Source organism: Scatophagus argus, chromosome 8, assembly GCF_020382885.2.
Source record: "Scatophagus argus isolate fScaArg1 chromosome 8, fScaArg1.pri, whole genome shotgun sequence".
Taxonomy (NCBI): domain Eukaryota; kingdom Metazoa; phylum Chordata; class Actinopteri; family Scatophagidae; genus Scatophagus; species Scatophagus argus.
Genome location: NC_058500.1, coordinates 3,763,838 through 3,778,208, shown reverse-complemented (window position 1 = coordinate 3,778,208; position 14,371 = coordinate 3,763,838). Strand labels below are relative to the sequence as shown.

General features: G+C 44.3%; 2 protein-coding genes across 2 annotated transcripts; one reads left to right on the top strand and one right to left on the bottom strand.

Moving 5' to 3' along the window:
• The first annotated feature begins 5,370 nt into the window (after nucleotides 1-5,370).
• irx7 (iroquois homeobox 7) lies at nucleotides 5,371-6,908 on the top strand. Its single transcript, XM_046396909.1, has 2 exons — nucleotides 5,371-5,626; nucleotides 5,890-6,908. Exons 1-2 carry the CDS (start codon nucleotides 5,408-5,410, stop codon nucleotides 6,658-6,660), a joined length of 990 nt encoding a protein of 329 aa, XP_046252865.1. The 5' UTR covers nucleotides 5,371-5,407; the 3' UTR covers nucleotides 6,661-6,908.
• A 1,071-nt stretch (nucleotides 6,909-7,979) lies between these two features.
• cd40 (CD40 molecule, TNF receptor superfamily member 5) lies at nucleotides 7,980-13,653 on the bottom strand. The gene is made up of 9 exons (XM_046397530.1): nucleotides 13,476-13,653; nucleotides 12,832-12,913; nucleotides 11,905-12,027; nucleotides 11,664-11,807; nucleotides 11,479-11,572; nucleotides 10,419-10,477; nucleotides 9,800-9,895; nucleotides 9,676-9,707; nucleotides 7,980-8,984 (listed from the first exon to the last, which is right to left on the bottom strand). The coding sequence occupies exons 1-9, from the start codon at nucleotides 13,563-13,565 to the stop codon at nucleotides 8,730-8,732; spliced, it is 975 nt and encodes a 324-aa protein (XP_046253486.1). The 5' UTR covers nucleotides 13,566-13,653; the 3' UTR covers nucleotides 7,980-8,729.
• Nucleotides 13,654-14,371: the final 718 nt, after the last annotated feature.

The window sequence follows — 14,371 nt, the reverse complement described above, 5'->3', positions numbered from 1 at the left end:
TTGTGCTTCATTTTTGAAGCGAGGATGTTGGGTGGGGGGGACTTTCTGTAATAGATACTTATCTTACTGCCCTCAAGCCCCTCAAACAAAGTCCCCCTCTGAAGAGATTATAACCCAGGGAGGGCACATTAACTCTAATCCGATGCTTTGAGGCCTTGCACCCCCATACCACCCTCTGCCCCACTTATTTCAACCCTTCTGTTGCTGGGGGGCTACCTTGTATCTAGTGCATGTATGAGTAGGGCCTGTGGCTACACATGAGAGGTGGGTGTGTGTGTGTGTGTGTGTGTGTTTGGGTGTGAGTCAGGGGGGTGGAGAGACTGTTTCAATAGCACGCTGACTCTAATGAAAAGCATTGAGGGGTGCATACTGCTGTGTAACTGATTCCTCTCTCTGTAGAGATTAGGCGCTACATTGTTGGTTCAGTTGCTCATTTCCATGAGAGCACAGCCTCCCACCAGCGGCTGCTTGGCTTTGTTATTTTGAGTTGGAAAACACAGAGCCCAATGTCCCTGGCTTCCTTGTTACCATTGTTTCACAAATAGGCCAAAATGTAGATGTCACGTCACAGATGCCCAATAACCTCATTAGCTGCTCACCGTGAGGCCAGAGCGACAAAATGATAAAAAACGCACAAGCTTCGGTCTGTTGAGCCGTTTGGAGTTTCGGCGTGAAAATCAAACGTTAATACTGCTCTTTCACTGGTCATATAACAACGTTAAGAAGTACACATCCAAAGACTTTTCACTGAATTTTGCTCTCAGTGAAGGAAGACCCCCTTTGTCACTGTTTTATACCCAGAAATCACAGCAGAGGTGTGCAGCAACATAATGATGTTGAACCGGGTGAAAAGGCATCACTTTCCCCCGTTTAGTGTTCCTAAGCACTATTTAGACATTTAATGAATAGTTATAACACACTGTAATGCAGATAAAAGTGTTTACGAACGACAGCAACAATAACTGCCCCCTCGGGCACTCGCGACAGCGCAGTGAAACAATACATCCCCACAGGACAAGTTAAAAATCATTGACTGGCCCTTACTGCTGCATGCAAAGCGTTTGTTAACGGTTTGTGTACTGCTTATAAAGTGTCAAACAGGGGGACTGAAAGTAAAGTGTCATCTGTAAAGAATTTAACTGCAGTAAACAGATAAATGCAGAGAATTTTCATTCTCTCAGAAAGAACCCCTGTGGCAGCACCCTGGGCTGGAAAGATGGCATCCAGCAGCTGATGTGCAGAAACAGGGTGCAGCGAGCTAACAAGCTGATCCGCAACAACAAGCACACCGGGGGAGGCTCATCTCCAGACCGGGCTCCAGCAAACTGGGCCAGGGCTCTAGCTGAGGGATCCTGGAGGCCCGACACAGGGAGACACCAGCAGCAGCAGCAGCTGTCACACCGGCCATCACGGCCCAACCAACGCCGCCTGTCACTCACCCAGCGGAGGGCCGTCAATCAGGCTGCACCCAGGAGGGAGCTGGGAGGCGGGCCGCTGGCCGGCCCCAAACAAAGACATACTTACATTTGCAAGCGGGTTCAGCGCCACTTTTATTTTGAAAGAATGATAGAGTGGCCCTGATAAGAGTAATGACAAAGGACAAAGAGTGGAAGGGGGTCTGGGAAGAGGGGGTCAGATAGTAAAGAGGTGGGAGAGCTTGATAACATTCACACTTTGCTTACATCTCTCCATTTGTGTTGGTGCCCCAGGAAAATCTCATTAGGCAGGAAAAATGCAGTTCTGGTTGGAGACCATTAAATATTTGTTGTCAATTGAGTCTCTGTGCTTTTTCTATGTAAATGAAAGATTAAAATGCCTCTTTGTTGGGATTTCGATCTGCATGGCCTCTATTTAAATGCCCCTTCAAATACTCCAAATATCTAGAGACGAATTTTAAACACGTAATTTTAGCTTTTTTAATGTCTGAGCACACTCCAGATTTTGAACTTAAAATGAATATAATTTTCTCCCCTAATCCAGCTGGAGTTTCTGTCCAATTTCTCCCCTTTTCAGTATCTGGTGCAGTAAAAGTAAACTAACAAGCAGTAGGTGTCGAAGACTCTGTGGATTCTCTTTAGGCTTTTGTCGTCTTGTTCACACCTACCTATCAGCTATTCTAATTACATGTTCAGGCCTCTTTGTTAGCTTGCAGGTAGGGGATTGCCTGTAATTGAGGTCACACCTACACCTTTTGTCCTGACCTGCGCTTCAGCACATTACGCTGCCATTCTGGGTTTCTAGAACAAAGTGGGGTCACTCGGCTGTCTGCGTAATGAGCTGTAAAGAGGAATATGCATTTCATTTATAAAAAAAAAAAAGAGATGGTGGACATTTAGGAGCGTTTGGACCCAGAGGAATGACTCAGGTGTCAGACATAAAGACAACTCCATCCTCTTTACTATCTTGTTCTGTATCTCTTTGTGTGCTGAGGACAATCGTTTTCCATTTGGTCACTTTTCTGTCCTGTAAACGACTGACATCCTAACGGCAAACAGCACAAACTCGACCTGTCAGAGCAAGACCAACACCTGCACTGTGGCCGAGCTGCCAAAAGAGGAAGAGAATGAAAGGACGGAGGACAAAGGCCACTGCCCTGAGCTGTTTGTGTTGTGAGATGTAGACTACTGATGCCATAAGCCTCCTTCTCTTTGCACTCTGGTCGGCCCATTGTTGGCCTTGTTCAAATTTGCTTTAGGTTCTGAGGACCCCACCCAAATAAATTCCTTCTTTCCGTCCACCTCCATCACTTTTTCTTACACTCTCTCTGTTCTTCTCTCGGGCCTGTGATAATCTACACTCATTTAAATGACATACTGTCAGAAGCACCAGGGGAGTAAAGTGGGAGAAACAAATCAGGAGACGTCTAGAGATTGTTTTTATTATCGATGAGTCCGCTTTACTTGTTTGAATATTTAATTAGTTCGTTGGCCGAAAACGTCACAAAATTATGAAGAAGCGCTTTGCAGAGCCTGAAACGACACCTTCAGACGTCTTGACCGACACTCCAAAGGCTCAAGTTATTCAGTTTATTATTATGTATGTCAAACCAAAGCAGGACGTGCAGCCTTTTGAGAAGCTCCAATCTGATAACACGTGAGCTCTTTTAAAGTGTTTTTCTGCCAGTGGACTGATCGATTCTGCTCTCGTCAGCAGCGTTTCCTCCAGAATCCCTCAGGGGGTCTCTGGTGCTACTTTTAAAATACACAACAGAAAGTACACAAAGTATACTCATTTGCTAGACAAAACACGTCGCTTTCCACATCAGCTTTCAGAGGTTTGGCTGTAGGAGCACACAGACATCTGCAAATGAGTGAGGAGATGCTTCTTTTCTAAATACTTCAATTAACAATGACGGAAAAAGTACTTGGATAATTTACTGAAGTAAAAGTATGAGTATCCCATGGTGAAAGTACTCCTGCATTCACAATCTGACCTAAGTAAAAGTACCCTAAGTAAATTATCAAAAGTAAAAGTACTCATCGACGCAGTGGAGTGACTCCTGTCAGTGTTGTATTTTTATGCATTACAGCTTTGGATTATAATCGCTAATGCAGAACTTTAAAGTTTAAAGTTACCAGGCTGAGGTGGAGCTTTAAGTTTAACTACTTTGCATGTTGCTGAATATTTTAATCTATAATATAAACTAACAGAAAATAAAGTAGAAGTGCCCTTAAATGTATCTTAAGAACATTAAAAGTAAAAAAACAGCTGAACATTAAAACCTGCATGACGGCAGCTGAGTAATAAACTGACAAACGAGTGCATCACATCTCTTTGCACTGCTGAACTCTTTCCTGCTATATTTGAAATCTCGGTTATTTTTCAGCTGTTTCAAGTAATTATGGAAAACTTCTACAAGACAATCACAGTTTATGCACAAGCTCAGACCCCCACATGACAGAACTCACAGTTTGCTTTGTGAATAATATACAGTATGAAGTGTGTGTGTGCGTGCATAATAGGCTAAAGTATAATAAATACATTTTGAGTTCTTTGGACCTAATTGTATCAACAGGGTCATTTAAATTCCTTAAAAGTAAGGAAATCAACATGTTGGAGTTCTGAACAAAACGCAACCAACAAAAAGAAAAATAATTGAAAATGAACAAACGTTAGGATCAACGACCGGAAACGAGAAGATTCTGAACATCTTATCAAGGGTCTTTAGGTTCCATCCGGGCACTTCTTTATTACTTTTCTCACTGTTACCATTCAGAAAACACGCCCCTGCCATCAACACCAGCACCAGACCTCTCAATGCTGCTAATATAATAATCGAAATGATCCAAGATAAGCGAGGTGTGCTGCTCCTTTGAGCCCGAACACTGAGCTTCACTTTGAAGAGCAGGAGGGGGGGAATAAGGAGTGTAATCTTCTCCTCTTATCTCCAACAACCCCCTCCACCCACACCCACACACACACACATTAGCATCTGTTATCTCAGAATTATCATATACATTAGTCAACACCTGTTTCACTTAACCTCGTATAATTAGGGCCATTGAAGCTTTGCGCTTCACCCAAAACAATTCCATCCGACATCTAAAGAGTCAGTTTGTTATGGTCCAGTCAATAAATTAACAAATAAAAAAAGATATGGCTCCGAGGCTGCTGAATGTGAATGACAGCTGTTATAGGCTCTGGTCAGTTTATTCAGCTAAAAACCTTCTCTCGCTGAGTGGAACAAATCGCTCAGCGACACTTTTACGCGTGCGTAAAACGTATTTTATTTATTCATTAGCGTAATTTAATGCTATTTGGGCGGCTAATTCGATTCACAGAAGTACACGTCTGCAGATGACGAAGTGTCAGAAGTGACAGTAGAGGCTGACCGAAGAGTGCCAGACATGTGAAGTGTTAAATTCGTCATAAAACGTATCCCCAAACTAACGTGACTTTCTTTGTCCGAAAACTAAAAAAAAGTCACAATAAAAATGATTAAAACACGTAAACGGAAAACTAAGTGAAACGTTTTAAACTCCTGTTTGTGGAAAAAGTCCAACTCGTTTTTGTAAGAATAAAGACACAAACCCGAGGAGGATTTTTATTACAGAAACATGAGATGTTTGCCTACTGCGCGGAGCTGATGGTTCATTCTGAGTCTTTATTCACTTCTCCAAAGGAAAACTGCATTTGAATTGAAAACTTCAGTCCTCTCCAGAGATCACCGTGTTGCGATAAGCAGCACATATTTAGCCTCTCCACGAAAACGTTAAAAGGAACAGCGGAGGGCTTCTTTGATGGGATTTATTGCCAGTGAAAGCTGTGGGTCTTTTGAACGTAGCTGTCAGTCAGCAGCGGAGGGCCCTCCCCCCTCCCGCACACACACGCCGGCAGCTGGCGGTGTATAAATAGATCCAGGATGTTGGATTGCCACTCAAACCCGAATAGCTGGGACGCAGGAAAGATGCCCGCATCACAGGTTGGATTTGGCAACTTCTTCTTGGAGAGGAACATCAGCATGCCGACTGGATATCAGATTCCGGTGCTGGGATGCCCGCCGGGAGTCCCGCAGCAGCAGGCTCAGCATCTGGCAGCGATGGCTACTGGGGTTCCCATAACATACTCAGGACTACAAGGATACAACTTTATCCCCTACCCACACCACAGGCCGATCACACACATGGTGAGTTGACAAAGTATTTTAGACGTCATACGAAAAGGTCAAATGTTTCAAACTTTTTGTTTTTGTTGTTTTGTTTTTTTTTTTTACAAAAACTTGTAAATTATTTTCTGGAAGAAATCGTCCTATTTTCTAAGTTGCGTTAGTCTCGACCAATGGATTTCTGTCCATAAATGTGACCCTCACTGAACTGTGCGCTCCAAGTCAGGGTCACCGACTCCGTGCGTAACGGCCCGCACTCACGTTCACTCTTTCTGTTTCTCCAGAACAACGGTTTCGACTTGAAGGCCGCTTCCCCCTACCATCACGCGCTGCTGGCTCGCGGGGGGGCTTTCTACCCGCCGTACCGCCCGGGAGCAGTCGAGGATCCCGGCAGGGTCGCCAAGGTGGCCACCAGAGAGAGCACCGGGGCGCTGAAGGCCTGGCTGAACGAGCACCTGAAGAACCCATATCCGACCAAGGGCGAGAAAATCATGCTCGCCATCATCACGAAAATGAGCCTCACGCAGGTCTCCACCTGGTTCGCCAACGCCAGGAGACGCCTGAAGAAGGAGAACAGGGTCAGCTGGGCGTCCAAGGGGAAATCCGATGAGGAGGATGAGGAGCAGGAGGGAGAGAGCGACGACGACGACGACAGTCCTCTGCAGAAATGCCACTTGGATGAGCGGGATGAGGTAGAGCCTCAAAGCGAGCGCGCAGAGAGGGATGAGCAGGTGGAGAGCGCGTTGGACAGCTCGGCTCCTGCGCAGGCGCGTCTGGAGATGCAGCCAAGCAGCGAGCACGACGACAGAGAACTTGCACTTGTGAAGAAAGTCGAAAAGACTGACTCTGATCATGCGCCGTCCGCTTTGGAAAGTAAAGAAAACATTGCCAGCCAGAAACCCAAAATCTGGTCTTTGGCAGAGACCGCCACCTCACAGACCGTCAAGAAACCTTTGGACAGCATTTACCACCCGAGCGGAAAAGTGTGGGCCGAGTGGGCCTCGAGAAACGGACTGTTCGTCCCGTCATGCTACACCACTCATGAAATTGTCTAAGCGGGTATTTAGACACAAATCGGAGACACTGTCCTCATCTTTTGCACTTTAAAACTTTCAAACCTCAGGAATTTGATCGCTCCTGAAGTTTGCAGTGAAATGAAAATCTGTTTTTGAGACCAAAGACTTAACACGTTATTGTAAATAAATGTAGATGTATTTTTCCATCGCCAACCTGTAAATTATGTTTCCTTTGTCTAATCATGAAGAAATATTTTTGATTAAATAAAGTTCAGCTCCTAGTGAAATTGTGATACGTGTTACTGGTCTGTATTTGAGAAGCTTAATGACAGGTTTAGGTATGCAAATGAAGCCACACAGGCAGCTTTGTTCCCCATGTGGAAGAGATGGCACAAAGTTCGTTATCAGGCACTTAACATGAAAGCAGCATCTCCTGTTCAACTTTAGTTCTTATGTCAGATAATAAGCTGACTTCTCATTTCAGAAAAAGTTTATCCAAATGTCAAGAGTTCTGGCTTTACTTTGCATATATTCTATTTAGTCTACCCAAACAGGTTTCTGCCATTACAGACCGCAGATTTCTCAGATTCCTGAATGCCAGATGACGTTTCCTTTCAGCAGCACCCCCCCACCCCCCCGGTACAGCAGACCCACAGGACATTTAAGCTCTCAGTAATGTTTAGGGGTTGGCTGAGGGACTCTTCACTATCAGTCACCCAGGGTCCAATGTAAATTCAAAGTGCCGTACCTCCATTAATCCGGGGATAATGAGAAAGTCCCTGGGAGCAATTGGCTTGAAACGCAGTTGTCTTCAGGCCTCACCTCTCCATGCAAATCCCTACAAACAGGAACACACAGAGAGGAGATTAGCTCTTATCTGAGCCCCGTTTCTTCACAGCAAACAGACACAAAGAGCAACGTAAGGAAACTAAAAACATGTTTAGAGTTGCAGATCAAACTGTGCCTCCTTCAGACCTGTACCCTCACAGTGCTTCTTAGTGATACTTTTGTATTTTACCGCATTTTGCCTTATACTGCACTATTCTCTTTTTTTTGGGGGGGGGGGGGGGGGCACTGTAAAGACAGTGTATGGTGGTCAGTGAACCTCTAGCGCCGCTCTCAGGAAATCACGGGTAACAACACGACTTGTTCAATTGCAGCAGGGACTTCAAAGTTTTTTTAATGGAAAAAGTTGGTGCATACCGGACCGGTGCTCGGGAAAAACAACTCTTCTAAGCTCTTACTGCAGTTTGGCCCGGTTATCAAAACGCACAGCTCATGGAAGCAAATAAGATACTTTAAAACCCTAAACTCACACTCCCTCTCGGTACCCAGAAAAAGCAGAACCCACGCACACGGTCTATGAATGTTTTTTATTATCCTACGACTTACGTTTTCCATTATCTTGGATGTCCATCGCGAATAAACCTCCATACATCAGTTTGGAAACCACGCGCTCCTTTTCACTCCGGAACTCGCCTCAGAATCCTCATGTTTTTCAGTTTTCTAAAGTATGACAGTATTGTAGTGGTATTTATCTGTACATTCATGAGGACAATGCAAACAGCGACTGCCAATAGCTAATTCGGCATACTTTTAATCACGCTAATGTCAACATGGAAATAAACAGGCTACAATGACTGCGTTCAAGTTTCAGCCTACAGCGTGAATCACCGAATTCACGGCGCATTACGCTTCCTGTTTATATCCCCTAAAGCACTATGGGAATTCTGTTTGAGTTTGTCTGACAGAAGAAACAAATATTCTTGCTGTTTAAAATTCACATAGCATAACTTTTAATGCAAGTTCTTTTTTTTAAAAAAATAAAACAAAAAACACTACAACTTAAAATTACAATTTGTTTTCAATGTACTGAAATCTGATGACAAACAGTTGCTGACATCAAAACACAACATCAGTACCGAATCACAGTGAAACATCAGCTCACCACTAGAACAGTGTTACCTTAAACACCTAACTAACACTAGAGGCAACTATATACATCTTTAGGTGGAGAAATATATATACATGTCAAACATGGGGCAACAATACACCATACATTCATAATTACATAAGGTCAGCTGTGATATGTTAGTGTCGGCCATCTTTCAGTCCAGAAATGTCTGTGCTTGTGATTCCTCCTGGGAGACGACTTCTGTTTTCCCATTCTCCTCCATCACAAAGTTTCCATTGTCAGTTAAACGCTCGTCTATTGTTGACTCATCCTCGTTCTCCACCGGTGTCCTCACACAACACTCTGATGGGGACCGCACCTCAGGAAACATGGACTCTTCTTCAGCAGGGTAAGCTGTGGTTTCTCTCAGGGGCTCCCTTTTGTCTCCCAGACATGACTCAACACAGACCTACGAGAGCGAAACAGACAACATAAAATGCAGAAACATTAAAAATCGAGGATATCACATTTTCACTTGTGGAATAAAAATGCATATGAAGGCAAAAGAACCATCTTCTCTCTGTATTTTCACATGCTCCGCATTAATCTGATCACTTTGGTGAGTTGAGGGATTGAGAGCGACTCTGTGCACAGACAGATCTGTGCAATACGGGAAGATATGCAGAAGATCTGAGTTATTTTATATGCAAGTCGAATGTTTTTGGGTTCATGAGACACTGAGCAACATCCATAAGAAGCTCTCCGATGCTCCATCAGGATTTTCCCTTAAAAGATCGACGAACAGTTCACTAAAACACGGTTCTGAAGATGTTTTAAGCGACAAACAGACTATACAGTCATAAAATCTTCGTTCATATTTGATCAGCACATTTGATCTGAGTTTCTTTGTTTTAAATTTACAACGAACACCCGTTTGTTCTGGTCCAATGTGCTGGTGCTCACGTGGCTCTCGTGGCAGCGAATGTTGTATATTTAAGCTTCAGAGTGAGCGTCATCCAGCGTGATCACTCACAGTAAACTGGCCATCTGACAGAATGTGAACATCATTGCAATAATCTGCACTGCTCACACAATATTCCCGGTTAACTCAACACGCATGACAGACTCATGACACAAAGAGAGACAAAAATGACATTTACCTTTACGCTTCCCCTCGCATCGCCTTGTTTACCTAAAACGAAATGAAGACAATGAGAGGATGAGTGAGGGTTCTAAGTGGATTAACACACATTTATCTCCTAACACATTCAAAGCACAACCTACCTTTGCATAGCCAAAACACGAGCACCGCGACAACTGCAACCCCGGCCGCAAGAAGCACACCAACGATCACGCCTACATGCAAGCGTGAGGTTTCCTCTGCACGAGAGAGAAAACCATCAACCACAGATCATTCACAAGTTATCATCCCTGCAGTGCAAGGTCATTGTGTTAGGAGAACATGGGTATTTATTTAAAAGGATACAAAACTCTCAATAAATATTCTCCCCAACAGGAAATGTGTTCAGGGCACAACAGTGAGAAAAGTGACTTTCACATCTGCCACATATTCGCATTTCAGCAGAGGAAGCAACCGTACGAAGCTGTTGATAAAACTTTCAGCGAGTCCCTGCTTTCTGTTCAGAAACTCTTTAGAAAAAAGGACTGGTGAGCCATTAAAACACGGCGGAGTCTGCACATATAAAGTGTAGACAGCGTGTAAATGAAAGCTGTTGAGCCCACGCTCAAAACCACAAACCAACAGAGATTTATCACATGCACCGCCGCTGCCTCCAGAGTTTCGCTCTGAACAACAGGCCACTCATCTCACAGCTGCAGGTGGCAGGGAAGCTAAGAGTGAGAAATTTACACCTTACAATTTATCTGCCCACACGGGACTCACCGCAGACGTTGTCAGATGTATCGGTTCCCCTTTGCTGAACGTGTTGTCCACTCCCACATCTGAAAACAATTTCACAGCGTTAAAGGATACCGTCTGGTTTCTTATTGTGAACGGTATGTTCAGATTCAGATGATTGTTTGTCCTCAAATGCCCATAAAGAAGACAGCAGTTTGCTAATGTTAATGTCCAACCTAAGGTAGCCACTGTAAGCCTCCACACAGCTTGGTGTGGATTCTTCAAGCGTTTTAGACTCTACAGGAAGGATCAAACAACATTCTTCCAAAAGATATTCTTATTTGTTGTTTTGATAATGCTGATGGGAAGCACCACCAGTCAGCACTTTGTTAATTCAAACATTGTGCAGCTAAGAGAGAAGAATGTTTTTCATTCTCAAATCCAGAGTGTAAGATTATGAATATGTTTGAGGAAAGATCGTCCAAAAGTGCGTCCTTTCATACCCATCTGAATGAATATTAACAGTCAGCTTCACTTCAGATGTGGTTAGACGGCCCAGCTTATGGACCAGGCCTTTTCAAGCACACTGATACCTTTAGTGAATTCAATTATAAACACACTATATAGACAAAAGTATTGGTATGGGGCTCAGGGGTTGGGCTCGACCCCTTACTTCAAGTGAAGGGAGAACATACCAAGACATTTTGGACAGTGCTATGCTAGGCAATGGGATGAACTGGAACGTAGATTGTGAGCCAGGCCTTTTGGTCCAACATCAGTGTGTGACCTCACAAACCTCTACTGCATGAATGGGCACAAATTCCCACAGAAACACTCCAACATGTTGTGGAAAGCCTTCACAGAAGAGTGGAAGCTGTTAGAGCTCTAAACAGCTTTCTGCGTGTTTAGAATGTGAAGTCCCTGTCGGTGTAATGGTCGGGTGTCCCAATACTTTTGTCCATGTAGTGTATAAACAAATTTTGAGAATGATGGAAAATCTGCTTTCTTGCCAAAACTGATACCACTCTACTGTTTTTTTGTCTTTTGTTGTGGTGCTCAGCAGCTCAGTTCACATGTAAAAATGTACTGGACTTCCTATACTTACTCTGTCCATTTCTTGCAGGGGGCGTCCAATGACGTCTCATCAGAATATGTGCCTTTGGGGCATTTCTGACACACTGTGTTGTGCGTACGATTTCCTGAAAGACAAGCGACAGCCAAAATAGATTCAACACACTGCGAAAACGGAGCCTCGGTCTTTTTCGCCGCATCGAACACTTTGCGCCATACCTTTGGACAGAACTCCATATCCTGACTCACAGGTGGTGTGCGGCACACAGGTTATGCAGTCTTCAGCGGAGCAGTGAAATCCAGGGTTGCACATGCAGATGGTTTCTTTCTTCTTCTCATGGACAGCAACCTGAAAGTTTCTGTCTGAAAGAAGAACGGACACAAGTCGTACGTTTTGCCACATCTAGCAGAAGTCTGTCAGTCTAAGGGCAGCTTTGTTTAATTCGTCACAAGGTCTTACTCGGGTCACAGTATGGCTGACGTTGACACTTGACTTCCGTGGTGTATTTATCCTGATATTCGTTCTCCCCACATTCCAGGCACTGAGGCTCCTGACAAGTGCCGATGGATGACATGCTGGTCCCTGAAAAACACAGCCTTGCTTTATAAAAGAAGTAAAACTATTCAGTTGCATGCAAAGTATTACCCTCAGCTGTATGTAGTAAATGGAAACCTGTGGCCTGAAGGAGGAATTTGACGTTTTGGGAAATACCAAAATTAGGTGAAAAGATTGACGCCACACTCACGTCAAAGCTACAGCCACCTAAAAATGTTTGATTTATTACACCAAAAGTCCAAAATCCATGTGATAAGTAATCCAGTGGAAAGGAGCAAACCCTCTCATTTCACGTGAGAAAGTTTGGATGTTTCCACTATTTCTTTTGCCAGAAGAATTTTTAAAGCCTGAAACAACTGACTGATTATGAAAAAAGCTGAGAATCGCCGTTCAACTGACAACTGACGAGCCAGCTGATCAGCTCTGCCTGGATGTTGCTTCAGATTGGACAGACGGCTATGAGGGTGCTATTGATCTTTTCCCGGCACGAAAAGCAAATGAACGAACTACTCCTTTAAAGTTCTGCTGACGTCAGGATGGAGCAAAGGGAAAAGAATCGAGCGGAGGCAAAGAATGAAGCTGAAGTGAAAGCAAAACTGAACGTTTCCAGAATCGGTACTGTGGGATGCTGTTGCTCATCAGGTTCCCATTTCCTACATTTTTTTCGAGTAAGTGAATGGGACATCACCCCTCATCAGAGAAGTACCCTCAGTGAGTGTCTGTATGACACACACACAAAGCACTGTGTAAAGTGCTGAATGAATAACCTTCATCAATATGATTATTAAAGATGTTTTTAACGGGGTGAGCAGGGGAAACGTGTGTACCTACCAGGGCCGCACATTTTGCAGCAGTCGCCGCCGTTCGCATACTGAGTGAGGGGGTCACAGCGGGCCTGAGCTGCAGTCATCTCCTGCACAACAACAAAGTGTTTGACATCAGTCAGAGGCGTTTGGGCATGTAGCCCGTCTAAGTGACGACCGTCTCGCTGTTATGACTGTTAGTTCACTTCCTCAGACCAGACTGTAAGTGGCGTGACGGAAAGTCCCCAAAACACCCAACGCTTCTGGTGACTTCAGTGGCAGAGCCAGGTGCATTTCGTTGTTTCTTTGACATTAATCGTCACGAAATATCGTTATTTTGCATATCAGGATTCGGATGAAGCCACGTCTCAACCTTCACGTCTCCCTGCAGCTGCCAAGAAAACGAAAGTGAAACTACATCCAAAAAAAATAGGGAGTGCGTCACTGGGTGTAACCTCGAAACCCTAAATGCACAATTTACACCAGAATATTAAATATGAAATAAAGGATCAAATGATACTATTCGGTAAAAGATGGGCAGAAAGAAGTTACAGAAGTCCAAAGTGTAGCCAGACGAACCACACCAAAACGCGCATCTGCAACGATGAGAGCTGAGCTGCTGTGAGCCACCGCCCGCCGTTTTCACAGAATAACTTTAACCAGATCACTCACCATAAAGTCCCACATGATCAGCAGCATCACCATCGTCTTCATCACCGGCCCAGGCTTCATGTTGGCGGACTGTGCGGTGAATCGCAGCATGCTGTCGCTCTCCTTGCCTCTGCCTCTACACAGTGACGGTCTCCGCTCTGAGATCAGATCTCCCCTATAACTACCGCACAGGAGGGTATTTCCTGCTTTGGAGTTTGGAGCTGCGCACGGGGTATTTCCTGTCTGTGTGGGTTTCTGTCACATTAGTTTATTGTATTGACATAAAATAGGCTGGATCCTTCAATAGTCAGTCGTGGTTGATTTTAGAGCACAAATCCTCAGCAGATTGTTGTGAATATTGAAGTTCAGTAAGCAGCAGTGGGGGTGAGGAAGCAGAAATCCATGTTGCATTCAAGGTGAAACTCTGGTTAATTATTCTTTTTATGACTTTAGGATTTTACACCTCAGTAGTAAAACCTGTGAACAATATTTAACCATTTGGAAAGCACATAGAGGCCAACTCTTTTTCCAGCACACAGAGCAGCCATTATGGCGCCGCGTCACATTTTCTTCACCTTGGAGGTGAATAAGGTGTTTGGTGTGTTTTATCTACCAGAAATGCATCCCAGGGGACACTTCTATAGTGTATTTCTCAAGCATGGGGGCACCTGGGGAGCACCTGCCTCCCTCCCCCACATCCGCCTCGAGTCCACCACAGTTAAAATGTGTGCTCAAAAGAAGCATAATCATCAAAGTGTCCTTGTAATATGACAAGGAGTCTGCTACTCAAAGAGAAGACTGCCCCCCCGTCATGGTTACATTACTGTTACATCACTTGACTGCCAATGCATGAATACACACTAAGTGGCTGTAACAGTTGGCTGAGGTGTAGCTAATGTAAAGACTTGGTATTGGCC

Bases quoted from the DNA above. Each gene is read 5' to 3' on its own strand.
- cd40 (XM_046397530.1), bottom strand. From the start codon at position 13,565: ATGCTGCGATTCACCGCACAGTCCGCCAACATGAAGCCTGGGCCGGTG. The intron at 12,028-12,831 runs GTAGGTACACAC...TGTGTTTTTCAG, and splicing joins CTGCAAAATGTGCGGCCCTG to GGACCAGCATGTCATCCATC. The intron at 11,808-11,904 runs GTAAGACCTTGT...TTCTTCTTTCAG, and splicing joins TCAGCCATACTGTGACCCGA to ACAGAAACTTTCAGGTTGCT.
- irx7 (XM_046396909.1), top strand. From the start codon at position 5,408: ATGCCCGCATCACAGGTTGGATTTGGCAACTTCTTCTTGGAGAGGAAC. The intron at 5,627-5,889 runs GTGAGTTGACAA...CTGTTTCTCCAG, and splicing joins ACAGGCCGATCACACACATG to AACAACGGTTTCGACTTGAA.